Source organism: Oreochromis aureus, linkage group 23 (genome assembly GCF_013358895.1).
Source record: "Oreochromis aureus strain Israel breed Guangdong linkage group 23, ZZ_aureus, whole genome shotgun sequence".
NCBI classification, from domain to species: Eukaryota; Metazoa; Chordata; class Actinopteri; order Cichliformes; family Cichlidae; genus Oreochromis; species Oreochromis aureus.
In genome coordinates this window covers 4,289,648-4,300,654 of record NC_052963.1, presented here as the reverse complement: position 1 = coordinate 4,300,654, position 11,007 = coordinate 4,289,648, and the positions used below count along the sequence as shown (strand labels likewise).

At 39.7% G+C, this 11,007-nt stretch overlaps 1 protein-coding gene across 11 annotated transcripts in view; it reads right to left on the bottom strand.

The window, feature by feature from the left end:
* LOC116311830 (dedicator of cytokinesis protein 9-like) overlaps positions 1 to 11,007 on the bottom strand; it is a 73,839-nt gene that overhangs the window by 90 nt on the left and 62,742 nt on the right. For 8 of the 11 annotated variants that reach the window (XM_039606799.1, XM_039606814.1, XM_039606800.1 and 5 more), the window contains 6 exons: positions 9,449 to 9,595; positions 5,328 to 5,538; positions 2,548 to 2,738; positions 2,348 to 2,448; positions 2,037 to 2,175; positions 1 to 1,429 (listed from right to left, as the gene is read on the bottom strand). The exon at positions 1 to 1,429 is cut by the window's left edge and continues 90 nt beyond it. In XM_039606799.1, the coding sequence (XP_039462733.1) occupies positions 1,295 to 1,429; positions 2,037 to 2,175; positions 2,348 to 2,448; positions 2,548 to 2,738; positions 5,328 to 5,538; positions 9,449 to 9,595 (924 nt within the window). In that variant the 3' untranslated portion in view covers positions 1 to 1,294. Of the gene's footprint in view, positions 1,430 to 2,036; positions 2,176 to 2,347; positions 2,449 to 2,547; positions 2,739 to 5,327; positions 5,539 to 8,174; positions 8,363 to 8,648; positions 8,891 to 9,448; positions 9,596 to 11,007 lie in introns of those variants that run through there. The other 3 variants (XM_039606806.1, XM_039606805.1, XM_039606807.1) reach the window with 3 other exon arrangements.

The following is an 11,007-nucleotide window of genomic DNA, read 5'->3' as shown; positions in this document are numbered from 1 at the left end:
TTTTTAAATTTGAATTCACAGGTAATAAAAGGCGTCATGACAAAGAAACAAAGGGGTAGATTACAAATTGTTACACTCTTTGCTTGCATTGCATTGTCTTTTGTTCTCATGTCTTTGGCAAGAGGGGGTAGCCTTGGTAACTGTAAAAAAATATTGCACATAATGTTGTTACAGAAAATAGGTTAAAACATTTTGGTTCATCTGGCTTTAAATAGTAATAATAATGAATAATAATGGATTGCATTTATATAGCACTTTTCGAGACCCTCAAAGCGCTTTACAATTTCACTATTCATTCACTCTCACATTCACACACTGGTGGAGGCAAGCTACAGTTGTAACCACAGCTGCCCTGGGGCAGACTGACAGTCTGTTAAGTTTCTATAAATGCCCAATGGCCTAAAATAGAGTGACTAATTCTTTGAAAAGATCAAAGATAAACTCTGATGCTTCTGCACTTTACAAAAAAAAAAAAGCTTCTGCTGTAGCTAGACAGGAGGAAAAAAAATGAAGAAAGAACACTGTGCGCCATAGGAATGTATGAATGGTTACAGTGGCACTGATGTCTCACTGTCTTAAAGCACTCTTTTACAAACACACTATGTGAATGAGATCCCCAGAGTTAAAAACAGATCAAGTAGTCAAATACAAAAACACTAAACTTCCTTGTCTGTAGTGTTAACCCCATGATAGTATCCTTTGGGTTGGGCTCTGGACAGAAGAACAAGATAAGACCATATTGTAAACTGAAGTACTAATACATGCTTGTTAAGTTACACATGGTTCAACCCTCTTAGAATACAGAACAGAATAAACAACATATGAAAATGTAGACAGATGATGATATTACAATTGTTGTAAAGGTTTGAAAACCATTTGTATTGAATGGAGTCTCCATAGGAAACAAGAATAATGGGGAGCACACGTGACTTCACTTCACTTGTCGCGGCAGGTGGGTGCCCTTCCCTGAGCTTGGTTCTGTCAGAGGTTTTTCCTTCCCACTGTCACCAAGTGCTTGCTCAATGGGGTTGGGTTTTTCCTCTGTATTATTGTATGGTCTTTGCTTTACAATATAAAGCACCTTGTAGTGATTTGGCGCTATATAAATAAAACAGAATAACATTGAATTGATTTTCCAGGTTATGACCTGGAAAATTTTGAAATCGGATAAAAAAAGGAGGAAAAACGGTAACACATTATGTTTTTAGGTAGTGTTAGATTCTTTGAAGGTTTTCAGCTGATCCTTCAGATAGTTTGAACAGTCATTAGTAGTGATGGAGCAGCAATTCTGATGTCAAACATCTCTGTCAGAATATGGTGGTCGAGCCATGTACTGTAGGTTGGAACTGGTTGGTGTACCAGTGATGGTGTTGAAGATACCCATAGAGGCAGACAGATTGCTCCTTGGACCATCGTCCACTGTGTTTATCTGGAAGAAATGGACAGTTGGGAAGCTTAAAATATACTGATTGGTTTGTTTTATGTTTAAAAGGAGGTGGGGGATGGAATTAGTGAGGAATGGTCTATAAACATTTTCCTTAATCCATGGACAATCATAATTATCAGGCTACACACAAAGAGGCCATTACAGTTCATCTTTGGGAAGGCAGAATTGGGTGCAAATACTATGTCCATGAAGCTGTTAGTCAGTTGCTGTCTGTAAATCTTTTACAGTGTAAATAGTTACTTTATTCAATGATAAAATCATTATTACCATCCAAGCTGCTCAGGACAGCATAAATAAAGAAGGGGATAGGAAACATGGTTAGTAATGGTTGAACTGCAGCACAGGACAGCACTTTTTGTCATGCAATTAAATATAAAATTACACAATGACAAACACCCTCATAACAAAATATATGTGTAGATAAGTGTAGATGAAGCATGCAGATGTGAATACAAGTAAAATCAGACAGACCAGGTGCAACTTGATTCTTCACACGAAACAAAACTTGATAAATAAAATATTTAACAGTTATGAGGTATCTCAGAGCCATCACATGTTGTGATCATTCATCATTCTTCAGTATTTCTACCTGTTCGTGCATGATGTTCGACAGCTCCCTCGTCAGATTCCTGTAGTTGGCCTTCATCTCATCATGATACTCTTGCTGGTCTTCTTTAATTAGCCGCTCGTTAACGCCAAGCGCCTGACCGCAGGCGTCTACAAACTGCCTGAAAAGAGAGGCATGAAAAAACTCAAAGCAAAGCAACAAGCGCAAAATAGTAATATGCAATACAGAAAGACAAGCATCCAACCTCTGTAGCCAAGCTCACTAAGGCACAATGTAATCATAGTAATATTGGGCATGTTATAGTGTGTGGGAAGAAGGTTTTCTGTCAGTACCTGAAGACCTCTTTGAGCTGTTTGACTTTGTTGTCTGGATATTTCTTTGCACTGCTACTGTCTAGGAAGGCTCTGGCATAAGCAAGAGGACCAGCATTTACCTGGAAAATAAAAATCAAAGACTGCTAATTCTAGATTAAAGGAATAAAATAATTAATGATGAAGTAAAAATGATTATAACCTTGTGATTTTGACTGTACCTGAACACTGATGCTGCCTTGGAGCTTGAGCTGCAGGCGTATCATGTCCACTTCAGAGGCTGAGCACAGCTGTCGCAACTCATTCACCTTGGCACTCATCTCATCTATGGCCACCTCTATGGGGCTCAGGTCAGTCTGGTGTTGGTACATGACTGCTATACGCTTCTTTACGTACGGGAAACAGTGGGTGGCTGAGTGAACACAGGATTGGAAGAGAAAAAATATCTGTTGTTAGCAGCAACATACAAGTGTCCTTTGAACACAGAAACAGTATATTCTGCAGTAATGCTGGTAACCAGGATATTAAACAATCCACTGTACCTGTAAACGGCCACGGCGGAGTCTCCGCTATAGCCAAGTCGGTTAGCATAATTATTAATAAGGCACAGTAAGAGCTGAGCTTACTGGTACACTAATGAACCAGACCTAAATTCATCTGCATAATTTTTTAGGTGATTTGTACTAGAGTGAGACACTGGCGATTGTAATCAACAATAACAGCTGACAATCAGCAAGATATAATTAGACTTTGGTTAATCTACTCTAGAATTAGCACTGTAGCCAGGCTGACAAAAAGTCAGAGCTCTTTTGAGCCAACCATCCCTTTAGCGTTAACTAGTAATGACTTCATGAACTTCTTCACAAATAAAATTCTCATCATTAGAGAAAAAATTACCAATAATCATCCCACAGATGTAATATCATCTACAGCTACTTTTAGTACCATTGATGTTAAGTTAGACTCTTTTTCTCCAATTGATCTTTCTGAGTTAACTTCAATAATTACTTCCTCCAAACCATCAACGTGTCTTTTAGACCCCATTCCTACAAAACTGCTCAAAGAAGTCCTGCCATTAATTAAATCTTCGATCTTAAATATGATCAACCTATCTCTAATAATCGGCTATGTACCACAGGCCTTCAAGGTGGCTGTAGTTAAACGTTTACTCAAAAAGCCATCTCTAGACCCAGCTGTCTTAGCTAATTATAGGCCAATCTCCAACCTTCCTTTCATATCAAAAATCCTTGAAAGAGTAGTTGCCAAACAGCTAACAGATCATCTGCAGAGGAATGACTTATTTGAAGAGTTTCAGTCAGGTTTCAGAGCTCATCACAGCACAGAAACAGCTTTAGTGAAGGTTACAAATGATCTTCTTATGGCCTCTGACAGTGGACTCATCTCTGTGCTTGTCCTGCTAGACCTTAGTGCAGCATTCGATACTGTTGACCATAATATCCTATTAGAGCGATTAGAACATGCTGTAGGTATTACAGGCACTGTACTGCAGTGGTTTGTATCATATCTATCTAATAGACTCCAATTTGTACATGTAAATGGAGAGTCCTCTTCACACACTAACGTCAATTATGGTGTTCCACAGGGTTCGGTGCTAGGACCAATTCTGTTTACATTATACATGCTTCCCCTACGCAGCATCATTAGAAGACATAGCATAAATTTTCACTGCTATGCAGATGACACGCAGCTCTATCTATCCATGAAGCCAGGTAACACACACCAATTAGTTAAACTGCAGGAATGTCTTAAAGACATAAAGACCTGGATGGCCGCTAACTTTCTGCTTCTTAATTCAGATAAAACTGAGGTTATTGTACTCGGTCCTGAAAATCTTAGAAATATGGTATCTAACCAGATTCTTACTCTGGATGGCATTACCTTGGCCTCCAGTAACACTGTGAGGAACCTTGGAGTCATTTTTGACCAGGACATGTCCTTCAACGCACATGTTAAACAAGTATGTAAGACTGCTTTCTTCCATTTGCGCAACATCTCTAAAGTTAGAAATAGCCTGTCTCTTAGTGACGCTGAAAAACTAGTTCATGCATTTATTACTTCCAGGCTGGACTACTGTAATTCTTTATTATCAGGATGTCCTAAAAACTCGCTGAAAAGCCTTCAGTTAATCCAAAATGCTGCAGCAAGAGTACTGACAGGGACTAGAAAGAGAGAGCATATTTCTCCTGTTTTGGCTTCTCTTCATTGCCTTCCTGTTAAATCCAGAATTGAATTCAAAATCCTGCTCCTCACATACAAGGTCTTAAATAATCAGGCCCCATCTTAATGACCTTGTAGTACCATATCACCCCATTAGAGCACTTCGCTCTCGCACTGCAGGCTTACTTGTTGTTCCTAGAGTATTTAAAAGTAGAATGGGAGGCAGAGCCTTCAGTTTTCAGGCCCCTCTTCTGTGGAACCAGCTTCCAGTTTGGATTCGGGAGACAGACACTATCTCTACTTTTAAGATTAGGCTTCAAAGTTTTCTTTTTGCTAAAGCATATAGTTAGGGCTGGACCAGGTGACCCTGAATCCTCCCTTAGTTATGCTGCAATAGACGTAGGCTGCCGGGGATTCCCATGATGCATCGAGTTTTTCCTTTCCAGTCACCTTTCTCACTCACTATGTGTTAATAGACCTCTCTGCATTGAATCATATCTGTTATTAACCTCTGTCTCTCTTCCACAGCATGTCTTTCATCCTGTTTTCCTTCTCTCACCCCAACCGGTCGCAGCAGATGGCCGCCCCTCCCTGAGCCTGGTTCTGCCGGAGGTTTCTTCCTGTTAAAAGGGAGTTTTTCCTTCCCACTGTCGCCAAAGTGCTTGCTCATAGGGGGGTCATATGATTGTTGGGTTTTTCTTTGTACCTATGAAGCGCCTTGAGGCGACTTTTGTTGTGATTTGGCGCTATATAAATAAAATTGAATTGAATTGAATTGAATTGAATTGAATTTACAAATAGTTTCTATGATTATATGACATACTGGTGAGAACAATCCGCCGTTTACATTGCTCTTCCACCCCGCCCTGCTTTTTGCCCGACATTGTGAATGGTGTTTCAAACACAAAGCGCCAGATGTTGTGACTCTTCTCAAAGTCTGTCCTCCTGTCCTCAAGCTCCTTTTCGTCGAGGTAGGGCATGACGTGAGTTACCTGGATATAGGCGTACTTTGAGTCCAGATCTTTCGGATTCACCTGTGGATGCAGAAGAAGTTTTTCAACATATTTTTTTGTGTTTAATCCATAAGAGCTATATAAGCTTACATGGAAAGAAATTAGCCTGTTAACCAACCAGTAACGGTATTCCCGAATAGCAGCTGACATATAAAAGGTATATATTTGATCTCTTCCCAACTGGCTTTGTTAACATTTTAACAAAGGTATTTGCAGCTACAGAACTTCATTTTTTTCTGAGGTTACAGGTTACACTGGCAAAACAATAACATTCACAGGTCAAATTAGTGCAAGCTGAAAATAAATCAAAAGGGTAACCTTTAAAAATTGAGATTTCTTTTTAGAATTCATATAATTCTTAACCCGTTTGTGCCCAGATTTTTTTCAGAGTTGTAAGGCATATCATTTTATCAGTTGAGTCCCTCTGAATCATGTTATGTATTTATTTTTTCCATTTTGTACTTTTTTTTTGAAGAAAATAGCATTTTTATGACTGGCAACAATTGTTGCCAGTAGTCACACAGCTTGTCACTAGGTCAAATGTCACCTAATAATAATAATAGAGAAGTAATAATAATAATATAATAAGAACAAAATAATAATATAGTCATAATAAATAATAACAAAAAGGTGGAGCCTCAGGTTCCCCCTGTATAAAATTCAAAACATCAAACAATTTGAACTGATTTCTTTATTCTCAATTTTTTTATACTCAACAAACATTTTTTTCTTAGAACCTCTAAAAACATATATACATATATAACATATTTCTTCCCATACATTCCATCATCTTTCATGCATGTTCTACTCAGTGTAGTACTTCTTGAAGCACTCCACATGTAGTGGCACATCACACTTTCCACACGCAAATGATGTGCGTCCGCCGCAGTTCTTGCATCGCTTGTACCTGCTACCAGTGTTGCAGGGCCAGTGGTTCAAATTATCAAACCTGGTGGCATCAGTTATCGCCACCGCCATTGAAGATCTTCTGCCCTGCCTACTTGGCTTTGTTCCATGGCGCAGGAGGAGGGTCTGGGCTACCAGCCTCTGGAAGGAGAGGAGATCCTTCTCCCGCTTTTCCAGGACCTAAATGAATGACAAAACAAGCATGATAGATGCATGAATGTGCATCGTTTCATCCTTTCTACAACGTCATGCCCCATATGTAGAATGTTCTGTAAAAGCAATATCACACTTGAGTTTGTGATGTTGGTCTGGATATCATCACTGTTGCTCTTGTCGACCGAAGAGCACTAGCGATGACCTCGAGTCAAACATCACCAACTCGATTGTGATATCACTAAATAACATACAGCCTTGTGTACCTGTAATAGCACCAGCTGTTCACCATGGCACTGTTCAGGGCCCAGCTGAAGCATGGCCACCACCACTTCTTGGACCGGATGTTGACTCTGTAGCGGCTGACAAACTGGTCATGCAGGTCCCTCCTCCCATGTGTGTGTTGTAGTCCTGGATACACTTGGGCTGTCTGACCTTGTCCATAGTCCGCTTCTGTTTATTCCATCTCTTCGCCTCAGTTTCGGTGAACTCCCTCTCCATGTTCGACACCATGGTGACCACGCTGTTGTCATTCCACCTTACAATCAGCTTCTCTGCCTCAACCAGATACTCAGCATCTCCTCTGGGTGTCTTCTTGAAGGTCTGGGGTGCTGTGAAGGGAACGTTATGGAGCTGAGTTTGTCGCATCGTGCCACAGCTGCCATAGCCTCTCAGGGTCATCTCATCCACCAGGGACAGGGTTGTGAAGAGGTTGTCGTGGTAAAACTTGACTCCAGGTGGCACTTCAGCTTTCTCTGCCAGGCCAAGAACCACACTTGGACCCTGACCAAGTCCAGTTTCCACCAGATGTGTGTGGCTTCTACATATGGCTCCATCTGATGGACAAACCCGGAGGAGGATGCTAAGCTCCATATTTTATACCCAAAACGAATAGGCTTCCCTCTAATAAACTGTTTGCACCCATGCCTTACAAAATACTCAATCATCATCTCATCTACTGCCACATGTTCTGCTATCGGGATTGCGTTGTTGATGTCATTTAGATGCTTAAAAAGGGGACGCACCTTGAAGAACGGGTCAGCTGTGATCTTCATGTTGTCTACTAAATGAACAGAAGACATAATTTCATCAAACCTGTTCCTCCGCATGGCATCTTTTACAGCATTGTTGCTGACATCACAATCGTCTGACCAGAGAAGAGCGCGCCGCCTTGGGACTGTGTTGTATCCACTGATCAACAGAATACCGTAGAATGTAAGAAGTTCATCCTCAGTCAGGTTGAGCGTTTTCCCTTTTGTTCAGCGTAGAGATTGGACATTTCAGTGTGACATCTCTGAGGGACTTGGGATAAAATGTGAGGAAGATATCCACTGGATCATCTGATGTGAAGCCAGGATCATGTTCTTTGGGGACATAGCGAGGATCTGATATTTTTGTTGGCTTGTGCTGGTGCTTTGGCCGCAATTTTGATTTTTTGAATTTCCTGTCTTGGTTCTTAGTTTTGTGGAGCATGGGCCCAACAATCTGACTGGTCACCTTTTCATTTGTGCCACTGACCTTTCTAGTCTCTGTCTGACTCACTGAGGATGAGCACCCAGGATCATCATCGGGGGGATTTGGCAGCTGCATGTCCGAATTAGGTAGAAAGCCTTCACCTTTGAGTATTCTTGATGGGAGGCGGTTATGGTCACCAGTGGCCTCATCATCAGATTGGTCACTGTCACAGTCTGTGTCATGTGCGTGCATTTCTGACTCAGGCACAACTGTGATGTCCGCCACAGTTTCAGAGTCCTGCAGCATGGCCAGGATCTCTGCTACGGTGTACCTAAGGAAAGGACAACATACATGTTAGCTAGCAAGCAAATTTTAGCTAGCAAGAAAATGATGTATGGTAATGTATAAAATCCTATACACAGAGGCCTTGAATACCTGTGAATTTATTTAGCTAGGAATTATTCTAAAAGGACTAAAATGAGCCATTGTACATCATTCTACAATTTTAAATAAGTAAATTAGGAGCAATCCTGCAGACAGTGTTTTCCTTTAGTTAGCGACATGCTATGTGCCCACTGGCAACTTTTGTTGCCACTCACAGAAAATAAGCCCATGAACAAAAAAATATTTATCCTAGGTACAATTTTTTTGGGGAGGGTTACTCTAGAGACTTGAATGATTAAATAATTATAAATATGTTTGGGGGGAAAGTCATAAGAAATTTATGAAAATTACCTCTTTCCAGGATGATTTGCATCCGCCATGTCTTCAGCCAGAAAGAGCGGGAAGCAGATGATGTCATGCGATAGGAAGCACTTGGAAACGATTTTTTAAAAATCAAAACCTTTGTCTAAGTTGTCTACTAGCATATAAGTGGAAAAAGTTGCATTAGTACCTTTGAGATTTTTTATTGTGAGTCAAAAATGACAGTGATAAACTTTGGCAACAATTGTTGCCAGTGGGGCAAAACGGGTTAAGCAAGAATTCATATAATTCTTAAGCAAGATGGGTCTAGTCATTTCAGCACTTCAAAAGTAACCCTCGGCATGTGGTATGTGACCCAAAATCAGATTGAGGCTCATCAACAGTTGTCATAGTTATGGGTTTTGAATACAAACATTCACAGCGAGGAAAACTTTGCCTTTGGGGCTTAGGTTACCAGGAGATATAGCATAAACAGCAACAAAATACATTGTAGTGGGTGAATAGGTGAAAATGTATTCATGCATGAATGAGGTTTGTCTCCTATGTGAAGCCAAAAATTCAAAAACACATTTAAAAAACTTCATATATTCATTGTGAATTCTCTGAATGTAATCTGTACGTCAAACCTAGAATAACGTTTTCTCAAGATTATTGCACAGTTGCTAAGGTCTACTATTTACTGTCATCCAAACATACAAAAATGTGATCACACCTTGCCAGAGTCCTGAATAATCTTGACATTTTCTTGGCCAAATTTGTCAGAGTATAGCTTCAGGAGCCTCTGGGAAATTTCAGACAGTGGAGTGAACTTTGGCTCCTTGTAGATGTATTCTTTTCCATCCTCATCCTCAAAGAAGCCCTGCAAAACGGAAAGATCAAAACTGAAATAAGATGGTTAAAGAAAACATCTGTGCACTAAAGTGGACCTATTGTGCTCATTTCCAGCTCCACATTGTTAGTATTGCACTGTCTGCTTATTGTATGACTTGATGGTGGATTTATTCTTTCAATAACAAGATGTATGAAGCAGTGTCCATATTTGTTTAAAGGTGTTAACAATGACATACTCAAATTGAGCACTCAAAGCCAGTGACACAAACATTCATACAGCACTTTATGTATGCATAAACACTGTTTAGCATTATCATGCTAAATGACGTGCCAATGGACACATTGGGAGAAACTCAGGATTGTAACCAACGGCAGAGATTGATCCACCAAGCTTCCAGTTGGTAGACGACCTGTCCACCACCTGAGCCACACCAATTCAATTCAATTTTATTTATACACCGCAAAATCACAGCAACAGTCACCTCAAGGCGCTTTGTATTGTAAAGTAGACCCTACAATAATACAAACAGAGAAAAACCAAACAATCATATGACCCCCTATGAGCAAGCACTTTGGCGACAGTGGAAAGGAAAAACGCCCTTTTAACAGGAAGAAACCTCCAGCAGAACCAGGCTTAGGGAGGGGCGGCCATACACACACACACACACACACACACACACACACACACATTATATACATATATATATATACACACACACACACACATATATATATTAGAGATGGCACGATACCACTTTTTTATGTCCGATACCGATATCATAAATTTGGATATCTGCCGATACCGATATGAATCCGATATAGTGTTTTTTTAATCAATAAAACTGTTTTTTTAATATCTTGCTGCATTTTGTATAAGTTCATACTCAAGTTTAAATAAACAACAACACTAAAGCTATTCTGTTATACCTGTATGTAAAAAATACACTGCACCCAAAATATTTCATAGTTCAGCAACACTGATCAATCTAATAAACTTAAACCTACTCCATCCTCCCTATTCTGGTATTTTAAAGAGTACTTAGCAGAAATATTAAGCAACCTAACTAATAGGGTTGCAAATTCCCAGCAAAAAAAAATAGGGAACCACCCCCCACCCTCCACCTCATGATGCTTAATCGATGTAATTAACTTTAATTTGATGCAGGGCGAAAAAAATGCACAGAAATAAATTATTTTTCAAGAATAATTAAATAGATTCAACATCTTTCTTCAACAGAATTGCAGACTGCACAGATGGTACCTTCCCAAAGGAAAAGTACTATAGCTTACTAGGGTATATTAGACTTAACAGTTACTATATACAGTAATGGACTTCTATACATTTTACATCAGATTAAAACTTTGGGTGTAAGATTCAGATAATTATTTATTAAAAGCTAGACATTTTAAATGAGAATAAGAAAGAAAAGTATGTCTTTG